Here is a 14,500-nt window from a genome sequence, read left to right on the forward strand (position 1 = left end):
ATTTATTCATTAGCTAGCAGACACGGCACAAGTGAGAAGACGAAGTGAGAAACAGACCTTTCATCCAATTCTTAGAAGACTTTTAAGATCATTAACACTATAAATTAGCTGTTATCTTCCAATAAACAGTTCTCTGACCCAATTCAGAAAAGTCTGAGAGAAGACATCTATAATAATATGTCTGAACTATTTTACTTGTACATGTCTATATGAGTGAAAACTATATCAGGGGAGACGGTTGGGGCTGATTCTGTGGTGGAACTGGAGCAAAGGTCGGCGTGACGCCAAGAGAGAAGCCGCTCGCCACTCACCCGTTTATCGATCTCTCCGTGCTGCAGCTGCACAAAGCGAGCGCTGATAGCAGCAATGTAGCTCTGCTGATTAGAGAAGGCCACCCGCCCCGCTCCCTTGGGGTACTTCAGCTCGGGGTCTGTGTCGATGCCGGCGTAGCAGACGCCTCCGTACAAGCGGTCCATGATCATGGCCAGCTCCACTGCGGGGGGGTGGGGTGGGGGAGAGAGAGGAGGAGGAGTCGTGACTGACTTGTGCAGAGAAATAAAGGGAGGGAACACCGCAGGACCGACGGCGGCTGAATGGCTCTGGCAGCTTTTTTGCGTTTATCTCTCGGAAGGTGATTGGACGACCTGTCTGTCTGTCTGTCTGTCACATTCCAGCTGAGCACGCACATTCTGTGAGATGCCCACCTGGGCGGCAAGTTTCCAGGCTTTCTATATGCGCATGTGAGCAGCATGGGCCACCAGGGGGCAGGCTGCTCAGCACTGCAGTGTAGCTGCGGCAGAGAGACAAGCGCCCTTTTCAGCCTCAACCCTCTGATTCTAAAGTGAAAATGATGTCCGGCTCTGATTAGAGTGCCGCTGACGCACACACGGACGCACATGCACTCACGCACACAGAGCATGTGACTGGAAGGACATAAGGGTTTTAACATTCTGCACTGCAGAGCAGCGCCACGCGTTACTTCCTGTTTGGAGCCTGTTTACAGCAGCACAGGGCCGCATTGAGCGCCATAGCCCCGCCCTGCTTCTAGCCCCACCCTGCGGGTTTGGTTGCGCACTGCAATGACGCGCGGACCCACATTAACGGTAGTTAAACACTCACCCTGACGACTGACTTAAAAAAAAAAAAGGCAAACAAAATATAAGGTGCATTTTGATTGGATAGAAGAACAGGGGCGGAGCCACAAGACATCCAAATCCTTCTTTCAATTTAACTGACTGAAATTCAGTTTTATTCGTTTCGGGTTTTTTTTTACCTGCAGTGCTAATTTTCCTCCCAGAGCGGACGAACAGCAGCCGCTGCATACGTGTCGGAAACTGATCGGCTCTGTTGTGTTTTGGGAGGAAATGACAAGCTCGACTTGTTTCCCTGATGTTCTGCTCCTCCCACAATTTCAATCAGGTGAGTCACCCAAGTAACTTACTTGATTCTTATCTTACGTAAGTAAAACAAGGTATTCCATTTCCAAACAGAGACTCCATCATCATCATTATTATTTTTCATTACGTGTAAATGTTTTTTTTTTTTTTTTTTTTTTAAAAGGTACCTGCACGAAGAGGACGCGGGACTCCTCCCACAAATATGGTTTTCCTGGGGTCCAGAGGCTGAGAGCCGTCCATCACAAAGTCACTGTCGTTCAGGTTCCAGGGGCGGATCTGAACCTGCCATGCACACACATACACACACACACAGGGTCAGCTCCAGGACTCAACTGCAGTGAGCAGCTTTGTAAAGTCCAGTTAAAGTCACAGCAGTGAGTTTCTCTGATCTCATTACAGTGCCACAGTGTGTGTGTGTGTGTGTGTGCACATGCTCCCACTGACCGGCTTGTCTTTGATGGTGGGGCTGGACACACACAGGTAGAGCTTGCCGTCCTCCTCGATGCAGGCGTCGATCAGGGCCTGCACCGAGCTCTCGTCCTGGAACAGCAGGAAGGCGTAGCCTGCGCCAAACACAGCGGGGTTACTGGGGCTGAGGGCTGGAGGGGCGTCAGAGGCTGGACAATACGCGCATTCATTTCGTGTTTCAACTCGATTCTCGTCATTTAACTGAATGTTTCCGGGTGATGCTGCAGCTTCTTGTGTTTATTATGAAGAAGATAAGTTGAGTTCAGTGAAGTATGGTGAGAAAGATGAGTTTTGATGATGATTCTTTTCATCAGCCCACCTTTGGGAGGGAAGTAGGACTTGCTCTCTGCCTTGTGTGGCCAGTCCACAAACAGGTGTCCAAACCGGCGGAAACTGGCGGTGATCTCATCTGAAAACACAGCAGACAAACCGTCTTATTTCCCGAACACCTCCAGTTGTCTGAGTGCAAAAACAACAAACAAACAAACAAACAAAAAAACACTGTTCACCTTCGTCGATGTCGGGCGGCAGTCCTCCCACAAACACCTTGCGTGAGTAGCGCTCCACGCGCTCGCCGTTCTGGTGCTGGAAGTGCGGAGAGCCGAGGCCGGCCAGGCCCTGGTCGCCGCGCTCGTCGTCAGGGAAACCGTCCTCCATGGGGAAGAGAGAGGAGTGGCCTGGTGGGGGAGGGGAGAGAGTGCGCGGTCAGGGCGACTCACTGGAAACACAGGTCACGGAGCGCGTGCAGACACAGGGAGGTAAAAGGCGGCGGAGGCCGATGTGTGAACGACCGGGCGTTTCCTCAACACGTCCCTGTTGACACTGAAACTAGGCTAAAAAAAAAAAATGAAAAAAGAATGCTCCACACAAGTCTAATACCTGGAGGAGCCAAAGAAGAGGGAGGGTGGAAGAGGAGGAAGAGGAGGAAGAGGACGGAGGGAGGGATGGCTGGATGGAGGAAGAGTCTCAGGTTCACACAACCTGAAGCAGGACAGGTTCTGATTTCCACTTCCAGAGCCGACACGTCCTCGATCAGCAGAACTTTTAAAGGCAGGTGGTGCTGACAGACCACAGGTCATGGCTGAAAAGAGCAGCGTTGGAGCTCGTTGTGTGTGTAAAAGGCTGATGGTCTAGACCAGGGCTGGGCAAACTTTTTGACCGGCGGGCCACAATGGGTTGTAACATTTGACAGAGGGGCCGGAGCAGGAGCAGATGGACGGAGTGGTTCGGGTGACCCACCTCAGAGGACAAGAAAAATATCTATCTATCATTTCTTCCAGTTTGGTGGGCCGGATTGAAAACGGGCCGCATATGGCCTCCGTGCCGTAGTTTGCCCACCCATGCCTGGCTTAGACCCTGAGTTGTTACTCAGATAGAGGAAGGAGCCCTGAACTCCTGCATCTTCTGCTGCTTTGACTTCTTCCACCGTCGCTGCTTCACTGTTGCAGATGAAAAGCTCACGGCTCTGACACTCAGGTGTGAAAAGCCTCCCTGGAGGCTTCCTGCAGCCCAGCTGACCTGCGTTGTTGTTGTTCCTGCTTGGTGGGAGGGGCTCCTGAGGGCCGGCGTGACTCTGCACGGCATACCTGTCGGGCCACATGTTTGGCCCGAACTTCAAAACTGGTTTGGGCTTTTTTTTTTTTTTTTTTTTTTACAGCCTCCGCCCCCACTCCTCTCCCTTCCTTCCCCTCTGAGGGGGTGGGAGGAAGTGGCTGCAGGTTGGTTGGCCAGTGGAGGTTAAGCCCTCGCCAGGACTATTCCTGTTCCTATACAGCCGGCCTGAGCTGCTTTATACAGATTTATGCGAGGGAGTTAGCCTGAGCTCAGAGTGCCCTGCTGTGTGTGTGTTTGTGTGTGTGTGTGTGTGTGTGTGCGCACAACACAGAGAGTGTGTGAAAGGCCATGTGCCTGATTCTGCTTGTACCTAAATGTGTTGTGTGTGTGTGACGCAGAGCACAGACAGAAGGACTGAGCAGAGGATGGAAGATGCACAGTGTTACATGACCATCATGGCTTTAAATAAGAAGAAGAAGAAGAAGAAGAAGAAGAAGAAGAAGAAGAAGAAGAAGAAGAAGAAGAAGAAGAAGAAGAAGAAGAAGAATCCAGACTCCACAGCGGACAGACGTTCATGCAGCAAGACCAACAACACACATCGGAGGAATTCACAGTTTTAACGGTGCATTCACTGAACAACCACAACCCTGCACTCAAATAAATAAACGAACAAAAAGAACCACACCAATAAATAAATATAAAGCAGCACGCACTGCAAAAGAATGAGGAATCTATAAAAAAAAAAATTAAGCCTGAGAGATGACATCATGTGGACACGTCGGGATTTTTTACCTCGTCTCCGGCTATAATTCCTGGCTGCATGTGGAACAAGGACAAACCAAGAGGAGAAGGTGATTATAAAGTAGTCGTTAAACACCGAGAGGAGGGGGGAAAGAAAAAAAAAAAAAAAAACAGCAGGTGGCTCCTGAAAACGGACGCAGCCCGCTCAATTGTCTTCCCTCCCTGCACCCTCACTCTGCTGCATGAATCGGCGGTGAATCAGTCTCCGGCGGTAGGAGGAGCCGTCACCGACCAGCTGCCGTAGCCACGAAAACCTCGGACAACTTTTGCTGCACGTCACCGTGAAGGACCCGAAGCGCACAGGGTTGCTTCTGCTGCACGCAGAGGAACATCAGTGGAGGACTTCATCCCAGCAATCAACCAAAAACCCTCCAGATTTCTGCAAACCGACACATTTAGCCCCCTGTTTTCAGCCTCCTGCTAAAAAACAACAGCCAAAAAAAAAAAACACCATCTTGTGACGCCGCCATTCTGAATGCGTTCACACTGGGGACACCTCATCAGTGTCGGTGACAGCCAACAGTTGGCATCATCGTGGCTAGTTGGTTGGACAGCATTAGACACTTCCAGCCTCTAGGTGGCCATGAAGGTAGCCATAAGCAATAGCTTATAGAAATAGGTTCAAGAAGAGGAATCGGGACAGAATTTATGTTAATGCTAATAACGCTAATAGCTAATATCTGGTATTATTTAGTTAGCAGCCAGCATTACTTTCACGAGTGAACGTTTGCAAAGCAAACTTTAGCTGACGAGCAGACCATAAAGAAATCTTTATTTAAAAATGTTCCAATGTGTTGAAGGTCTAAATGGCAGCCTTACGGTCCACTAATGAGCTTGGACTGGGGAAACACTGACTCTGTCCAAACCTAATACAGGTATGAGCAACATGTATTGTAACGTTGCACTGTGACCTTCATGTCAACAAAAGCTTAATTGATTGAATGATTCAGTCATTCAGTCATTCAGTCATTCATTAGTTTGTTTGTTCATGGAGGTGCAACACTCCACCTAATGGTGGCTTGTTTGCTTCCAGTCACTTCCAGTCAGTTTCGCCAGATTCATAAGAAAGGAAATGAGGAAAAAGATGTTTGCAGAAAAATTTGTTTCCCAGTTCACCGTACACACAAGGAATTAAAAGTAAGGTAAATGTAAAAAAGAAAAAAAGAAAGTCAAATTCATCAGGCTGGTTTGCCCACAAGGCCGTTGCTGCTGCTGCTGCTGCTCCTCTTATCTACATCTTCCATTTAATCAAACGCTCGATGGGGGGGCGGGGGGGACGACAAAGCTCCTTTAAAAACGGGGGGCCGAGTGAAGCAAATGAAAACGTGTCGGAGGAGTGTCGCAAAGGCTAAAACCCTGCCGGCGTGCGGAGGAAGAGGAAGAGGAGGGAGCAGAGGCAGCAGCGGCCAGCACACAAGCAATAATCCTCCACTGCCTCGTGGACTTTTCAACCCAGATGGATGTTAAACTCCGTGGAGGAGGTCAGCGGCCGAGCGAGAGAGAGAGAGAGCAGATTGAAGAAGAGCAGGGAGTGCTATAAAAAAAAGAGGCGTGTGTGTGTGTGTGTGTGCGTGTGTCTCTGTGTGAAAGGGAGAGCAAAATAGATTGGAAGAGATGAAAAAAAAAAACAGCTGATAAAAAGCAGCGAGAAGATGAGACGGAGCGACGGATCAAGAGAGAGCGAGGAACTCAATCTGGGCGACCGAGGGTCCCGCCCACTCGCCCGCCACCATCTGTGGCCCCCAGGCGGGACGGAGCGCCGCTTCTGGCCATGTGACCTCAGTCATGTGACCCAGCGATCTGGCCGAGGCCGGCCAGCCCTCTGCGGGGCAAACGGCACGGCCCCGGAGTCCGCGAGCGAGAGGAGGCACGACAACACGGGCAGAGAGAGAGAGAAAGACAGAGACAGAGAGAGAGGCAGAGGGAAAGAGACAGAGAGGGAGAAACAGAGACAGAGAGAGAGAGAGAGAGAGAGAGAGAGAGAGAGAGAGAAAGAGAGAGAGAGACAGAGAGGGAGAGAGACAGAGACAGAGACAGAGAGAGACAGACAGAGAGAGAAAGAGTGAGAAACAGAGAGAGCGAGCGAGAGAGAGACAGAGAGAGAGAGAGCGAGAGAGAGACAGAGAGAGAGAGGGAGCGAGAGAGAGACAGAGAGAAAGAGACAGAGAAAGAGAGAGAGAGGAAGAGAGAGAGAGAGAGAAAGAGAAAGAGAGAGAGAGAGAGAGAGAGAGAGAGAGAGAGAAAGAGAGAGACACGCATGGACGATCACAGTGCAGCGACACCAGCGACGTCGAGCAGATTTTTTTTTTACCCGTCAGTGAGAAGAAAAAAAAAACAGGCGACATTTGTCATTTGTCAACAAAATTAATTTTCAGGAAAAGGCGTCAGTCCACGGTGTGAACAAAACAAACTCCACCGTCCTCCTCGTGCCGAAAGAGGGATGACATTCCGTTAGTTTCAGACGAGACAACGAAAGTCAAAAGAACGTTACATGCAAAACAGTGTTTTGGCTTCATCGCAGCACTGCAAGGAAACACTCCTAATTGATACAACCACCTCAAACGTCACCGCAGGGGAGTCTATGAAGACTCACTGCAGCTTGAAAACGTGTTCTTAGCAAAGAATCAAGACAAAAAGCACAATGTTTTATTCCATTTCTGTGTACGATTAGGAAGCATAACCACCTCTCTCATCATCTTGTTCAGAGACTGATGGTTATTGCTTTTGTTCTTTTGTTACAGACAATAAGTGTAATAAATCTTTGTTTTGAAAAAAGAAAAAAAAAAAATTGTGAGGGCATCGTCGCCTAAAGTCTAAAAGCAAATAAATAGCGATTCTCATTTCTTCCAGAATGGTGCAGCCCTACAATACATCGAATACCGATGTTGACTCAGGATTCAAACGCCACTGCAAAATGGCGTAGCCCCCATATGGTGGGTGCACTGCGTAGTGAGTAGGGGGCCGATTTCAGACACAGACACCGTCTGCTGGTGCCGCCGCAGCAACACAACTGTCTCATGCCGCACGCCGACAACTCTGATTGGTCCTCTTGAACAGAATCCAACGGCGGTTTTTCGACCAATCGCCTTCTCCATTTTGCCGTTGCAGGCTTTAAAATATTTGAATTGTAAACGACGGCCAGAAGAGGAGCGGACAGGGGGTTATTACTGCTGTCTAATGGAAACACAGTCAGGTTTTCATTGGGAAAGTGACTTCAGACTGCGGGTGTCACACCCGGGAGAGAGTAATCTGAAAAGATAGAATACTGATAAAAGACTGATACTGGTACAAATAAAGGACGGTGTCTGTCGCAGTGGCCAGCGGCTGTGTGTACATACCATTGATGGGCAGCGGGTTGTCCCCTCCAGGATGAGGGAAGCCCAGACGACCTGCGTATTGACAAACACACACAACACAAACGCTCAGTTTGAACAGTGGAGACACAGCAAAAAGAGAGAAAAGAAACGCTAAGCTAACGCTACAACACGGTTGGGCAAACTGCGGCCCGCTAAGCTTTCAACGCCGGCCTGCCCAACTTGGGGAAACGATATTAATAGCAAGGAAGTCATAAAAAAAAAAAAAAAAAGCCGCATTTCATCAATATTTTCAGTGCTAAACACCGCGGGGCTTCAAAGACACAGATTTTGTTTGAAACTTTGCTTTTGTTTATTTTCAATCAACAATAAAGCACTTTTTTTTTCTACTTATCCCGTGACATATTTTTTTCCTCCGATGAGGCGGGTCACGAAAACACTCCATTCATCCGCTCCTGCTCCGCCTCTTGTCAAATTTCAAGACCCACTGTGGCCCACCAGTCTAAAGGTTTGCCCACCAGTCTAAAAGAAGCACATGTTAAAGTCAAAGGTCCCACTGTGACGTTTGGCCTACAGTGCACCTTACTATTTCTTTACATTTAGATCCAAAAAGCAGTCCGACGAGCTCCAGCTTTCCTCACCGAGCGTCATGTCATACAGTTTGTATTGAGGCACTTGCCAGGAACACACACACACACACACACACACACACACACACACACACACACACACACACACACACACACACACACACACAATGCCAAACACACACACACACACACACACACACACACACACACACACACACACACACACACACACACAATGCCAAACAAGCTTCAAAGTTATGCGAGGCCTGCAAGCTGCAGGAGGAGGATAATGAGTTGAAAGAGCTGAAATAGTGCAGCCATTGTTTCACTGGGATGGACGTCGCAGCGCCCGCCCTCTCATTGGTGCATTCCGATGTCCCGGTCACATGGAGATCGGCCCGGCCCCTCCCCAACACCTCGCCTATTTAGCCACGCTAGGACCCTCCAGAAAACCGGGACACACACACACACACACACACACACCCCACACACACCACACACACACACACACACACACCACACACACACACACACACACACACACACACACACACACACACACACACACACACACACACACACACACACCTCCTCGGCCAGGGTTTTCATGGTCCGAAAACAAAATCTGAAAAAAAAATTGGCAGGACACCAGTAGTATAACACTGGCGTGCTCCAGTTTTTTTTTTTTTTTTAGTTTACTAGTGATAAAACCGGAGGAGTCACACCAACAAGCTGATTTCCTCTAAAATTCACAGCAAAAAAACCCAAATCTGACACTTCATCAGAAGCAAAAAAAACGTGCACAGAAATCAATGTCCAACAGAGCGATGGATGTTAAAAGCTTTTAGCAGATCGTGTGTGTGTCTGTGTGTGTGTGTGTGTGAGCGTGTGTGTGAGCGTGTAGGCCCGGCACATCCCCGAGTGTCTGCAGGGCGCCGCGTGGCCGCACCGTGAACCTAATTTGCATGCTGGCGGCTGCTGCCGACGTGTACGGAGGCGCAGAAGACTGCTTTAAAAGGACACGCATGCACAGACACACGCACGCACACACGCACACCAGGGCCCATCTGCATGTATGTACGTACGTGTGCGTGTGCGTGTGTGTGTGTGTGTGTGTGCGCGCGCGCGTGCATGTGTGCGCGCGTGCATGTGTGCGGTGGCTGAACAGAGGGATTCTTTCTGTCAGTCAGGACAATGCTGGAAGCCATTCAAAGCCACTTGTTCTGCAGACATTTTTGGCCTCGCCCGCTCCGTCGCTCTCGCTGCGTTCTCAACGGCGGAGCGGCAAAATGAAATTTGTGTCCCGATTTGTGTGGATGGTGGGGGGGTGGAAGTTCGGTGTTCATTTTAGTTTGCAGCGCGGTAATAAGTGTGTGTGTGTGTGTGTGTGTGTGTGTGTGTGTGTGTGTGTGTGTGTGTGTGTGTGTGTGTATGTGAGCGACAGTGCTGAGGAGAGACAGTCAGTCTGCAGACGAGCCGACGCTTAAAGAAACTGCTGTAATTATGATTCTTTCTACTGGGCTGAGGGGGGAAATGAAAGGGCTGCTGCTGCTGCTGCTGCTGCCGCCGCTGCTGCTGCCGCCGCCTCGGCTGCGAGTCTGAAAACAGGGAGAGACGAGGGCCGCGTCTGGGAGCAGAGTGAGCAGAGACGGGGATGTGGTGTGATGTGTCATGTGAAAGGCGTAAAGAATGGAGCACTTTGTTACAGAGGGGAGCGAGGAAGAGAAAGAGAAATCAGGCCGGGGAAAAACAAGAGAGACGTGACCGACGTGAGATATCTGGCCGAGCGTTTGTGTCGCTGCCGAGCCCATTTTAGCTAAATCACCACTGAAGGGAGGGGGGAAAAAAAACAAAAAAAAAACAGAGGAGAGGACAGGGAGGTTTGTTTTTCTGCCTCTTGGCCCGTTTCTGGCCTCCAGTTTGAGGAAGAGGAGCCGTTCTCTTCCTGGAGTGGCCGGGAAGCTCGTCAAACAAACACGCAAGACAGCTGAGGGAACATTCTAGTCGTTCCTGCCGGAATATTATGGAAGACTGAACTCTGGCTGAAAACAAGATAATTGGATCACAGCTGGACGAGGCTGAACTCACTGCTGAGCAGAGAGAGAGACGATGTACAGGAGGATCCAGTGACATCGCTGTGGTTGTGATAATCACATTGGAAAAATGGAAAATTTTATTATTATTATTATTATTATTATTATATAGAAAACAAATTAAAAACAACAGAAAAGCATTACGTAAAGGCCAGTTTGAACAGGTGGGTTTTGAGGAGAGATTTAAAGTTCTGCAATGAGTCTGATTTCCTGATGGGTTGTGGGAGTGAGTTCCACTCCCACTCATTATTATTATCAAAGGCTTCCGTTTCAGTTTCAGCAGCAGGCTGTAAACAGAGGGCTAAACAAGCTGCTTCCCGGACACCCGCAGAGGTTTTAAAACAGCCAAACGTGTCCAGCAGCTCCACTGGACTCCAACACTGGTGAGCAGCTGCACTGGTGCAAACCAGATGTGGCTGAGCGATGGACGTTGGCTGGTGTGTGTTAATCAATAGCTGAGGTCTGTTGAGTCCGCTGCTAACTGGGTTGACCTATCTTATCATAAAATACACACACACACACACACGCGTGCGTGCATGCGCAGTTGGTTAATCCAAAGACTGAACAGCTGGTTCAGTCCTCTGTGATGTTGAACACAATAGCACAGAAGCTACATGGACTCCAGGCCTCCAGCAGGATGGAGACGCGGCTGCAGCGCTGCTGCGTTAGACTCCATCAGTATCAAAGCTCCCAGTGACCTGCATCTGAACCGCTCCCTCTCTCTGGGTCGGCGTCTAAAAAATAAAAAGAATAATAAAAAAAAAAAATAATAAAAAAAAGCGCAGCAGAACGAGGTCGCGCTCGTCGTGCCTCGCACACAATAATGAAAGGAAAAAAACAAACACGCGCTGGATTGTTTGTAACTCAGAGTGGGAGGAGGAAGGAGAGGCGGAGGTGTGAGGTGTGAGCGCTAGCGCCGTGCAGGCCAAGTGCTCTTGTTGCGGTTCTCCTCGCTACTAAAGGAAGAAGGCAGCGGCGGCAGCAGCAGCAGCAGTGGCGTCTCTCCGTCTGACCTGAGGAGGAGGTGGAAAGCGGTCACGCCTCAGACCTGCGCTGCTACTACAGCGCCTTCCGGGTCTGATATGATCAAGAAGGAGGAGGAGGAGGAGGAGGAGGAGGAGGAAGAGGAGAATGAAGAAGAGGAAGAATTTTGACACCATAGATGCATTAGAACAACTGAATGATGTGGCCACCAATGGTATTGCAAGAAGACGACTGTAAAAGAGTCGACGCCTCCAATCTGAAACACGATTCGTAATAAATCTTTCTACTGTAGATTTTTAAGTCATGTATTTTTAATCTTTCTAAAATACATATATATACATATTGTATATAAAATATATATTTAATGGTTTATATATATATAAAAGGTCAGAAAATAAACAGAAAAGACTCCCGGTGAGACGTTGCACTCAGATTGGCTAATACGTTCTAATGCATCAGTCACAGAGGCATGCTGGGAAGTGGCACCACTGCACACGCTCTACGAGGCCCACGAGTAAACTCGAGGTGTTGGACTCTACAGGCTTCATGCGCCAGACGAGCAACTTTCATCGGACCGAAAGGCCCTCAGCCGTCTTCGAGGCCCGGAGCTCGGAGCGTCACAGACAACGATGAGACTGCTGCTGACTTGTGTGTGGAGGCGTCCCAGCGGCCGCACATCGCGGTCGTCACCTTTCAGCGTGTCCTGCTCCGCCCTCATGATGTCGATCAGCGAGCTCTCCAGCGTGTTCATGTTGAAGCTGTCGAAGGACCTCGTTCGCTCCTGCAGTCGGGGGAGAGAAAGGTGACAAACGTTCAGATTTGCCGAACCCACCGGACGTGAAGATTGACACACACACACACACACACACACACACACACACACACACACACACACACACACACACACACACACACACACACACACACACACACACACACACACACGGAGAAAAACAGCTGCAAACGACCTCATTTTTAGCGTCACAGCAGGATAACGGGATTAAATACGGTTTGAAAATATGCTTTATTAGCGTCGCCCCCTGCTGTACACAGTAGCTGCGGCTCCATTACCCCTGGAATTGTGCAAAACCTAAATATCGTAATAAAAAGCTGATAATGGAAACGCCTACTCTTCAAAAACCCTCTCAAATACCGCTGAAAGGTTTTTCAGACGCATCGATATAGAGATGTATCGCAAAAGCGTAATGCAAACCTTTAATGCAACTTTTTTTTTGCATTTATGCGTCGCCGGACGTGACGCACGGGGGTCACGTGACCAGTTCACTTCAAGTGGAAATGCGTTATACCCGCGTTATATCTGGACGGAGGAATACTTTATGCAAGTGATTTAAAAAAAAAAAAAAAAAAGGTATAACAATTCTTTGACATTCTTGACAGCAAACAACCGTAAACAAACAAAAGCAAACGTGATTCTCATAAATCTCGCGAGACAAGATTTTACACCACCATTCAATGAAAACACCTGCTTTGTACTTTGTCAAAATTTTAGAAATATCACTTTTATTTTGCGAAAAACTGCAATGGAAACGCATCTAACGTCAGCGCCTCTCAGCACACAAAACTAGCTGGACTGTGCTGCTGCACTTCAACTTGAACATTGCTTGCAGATTCTTTTTACACAAGCGATTTCATCTAAAATCTCGGGCCCAAAAAAAAAAAAAAAAGAAAACCACAAAAAAACCACACAATAACTGGATGCTTCACTTCCGCCGAGCCGTTCTGTTCCTCACCTACGACATACCGGCCATACTGGATGTGTGTGCGCACACACACACACACAACTCGTGTCAACACCCGCACACGCCCACATGGAGTGCACACACACACACACACACACACACACACACACACACACACACACACACACACACACACACACACACACACACACACACACACACACACACACACACACACACAGTGTCCTGCTGATAAGGCTTCTGTCTGGACTCCACCTCAGAAACACAGAGTATCGCCGGCTGGAGACGGCGGTGCCACAAACTGATACTTGGTTGCCTCCCGTGACCAGACAACCGACAGCAGCAGCTGAGGGAAATTCACATCGTCCACGTTCACATTCCACACTGAGGTGCAGATCCTCAAAGAAGGGCGCGCAGCGGTAAAATGCGGCGCTGCTGATACAATGAGACATGCAACAAAATTAAAGCGAACATTTTTTTTCTCCCTTTAAAATTTCCCGTTCTCCGAAGTCAAACAGCGAAACTCTGCTAGGACAAACGCACTCCTGTGCGCGCCTGGCATTACGATGCCTCCTCCGTCTACAAAGACTGCTGCCATAATGGAAAGAAAGTCAAGACGCGTTAGTCACCAATACATGAGTACCATTTGTATTTTTCATAGCCTATCTAAAATATTGGCATATATACTGCAGTCTATGCCAGTCTATATCTAAGATTTGGGGAGCCATATATATATTTCAGGCTTTTCAGAGTGGAAAGTTTCACTCAGAAGCCAGAAACACTCTGACAGACAGAAGCTGCGCCTGGTTCTGGTTTTGGCCGGCGGTGTTTGCGTCTGTCAAACTGCGTGCGGACACGAGCGCTTCCTGGATCTGCCGCTGTTTGAATGAGGCATATTTGCATAGAAGGGGGCGTGTCATTTTGCGCGTATTGACTCATTTAAACACATTCAAATGAGTCTGGCGCAGCCCTGCCGCTACCTGCGCCTCGGCCCATTTTCACGTTTGCGTCCCCTCTGTGGATCGGAACCACCGTTTTTGGCGCCGTTTACACGGGTTTTCTGGCGCAAAAGCCGCGCAATGGCTTTGAGGATCGGGCCCTAAGACTCCCAAGTAAACAAGGGCACCAACATCACATGACTGACTCATCCCCTTCCTTTTTTTTTCTTTTACCCACAGCCTCGTATTTCCAGTCATGCTGTGCAAAGTCGTGACGCGTCAAAAGCAGAAACACATCAAAATAAACGACCTCGTGAAAAAAAAAAAAAAAGGGAACGTTTCTTTTCCATATTCATGCGGCAGAAAAGTCACGGCACGCGGCCGGTGACTGGGCCGGCCACGAGGAGCTGCTCGTCATGACTAAAGACTTTAGTCACGATCGCTTCTTCTTTTTTTTTTCCCTCCTCCCTCCTCTCGACTGTCTGCGCACGACTGAAGGAGACTTTTCTTCCTCCGCAGCAGCCACGGAACCCATGGACACGCAGCGTTTTTACGAGCATGTGAATTCAGCTGCGACAGTGCCAACGCCGTGGCTTTGAAATGTCATTCCGGTTCCGCTGGAAATCTCGAGACCCGACGC

The 14,500-nt window shown here is 49.0% G+C and overlaps 1 protein-coding gene across 3 annotated transcripts in view; it reads right to left on the reverse strand.

Moving 5' to 3' along the window:
• cpeb4b (cytoplasmic polyadenylation element binding protein 4b) overlaps positions 1-14,500 on the reverse strand; it is a 29,618-nt gene that overhangs the window by 5,300 nt on the left and 9,818 nt on the right. The window contains exons 3-10 of one of the 3 annotated variants that reach the window (XM_076022316.1): positions 11,892-11,982; positions 7,559-7,609; positions 4,212-4,235; positions 2,375-2,542; positions 2,185-2,274; positions 1,842-1,960; positions 1,565-1,679; positions 312-493 (exon numbers count right to left, since the gene is read on the reverse strand). In XM_076022316.1, the coding sequence (XP_075878431.1) occupies positions 312-493; positions 1,565-1,679; positions 1,842-1,960; positions 2,185-2,274; positions 2,375-2,542; positions 4,212-4,235; positions 7,559-7,609; positions 11,892-11,982 (840 nt within the window). The remainder of the gene's footprint in view (positions 1-311; positions 494-1,564; positions 1,680-1,841; positions 1,961-2,184; positions 2,275-2,374; positions 2,543-4,211; positions 4,236-7,558; positions 7,610-11,891; positions 11,983-14,500) is intronic. The other 2 variants (XM_076022317.1, XM_076022318.1) reach the window with 2 other exon arrangements.

This window comes from Nelusetta ayraudi, unplaced genomic scaffold (genome assembly GCF_046127955.1).
Source record: "Nelusetta ayraudi isolate G7.1 ecotype Tasmania unplaced genomic scaffold, CSIRO-AGI_Nayr_v1 ptg000011l, whole genome shotgun sequence".
Taxonomy (NCBI): Eukaryota; Metazoa; Chordata; class Actinopteri; order Tetraodontiformes; family Monacanthidae; genus Nelusetta; species Nelusetta ayraudi.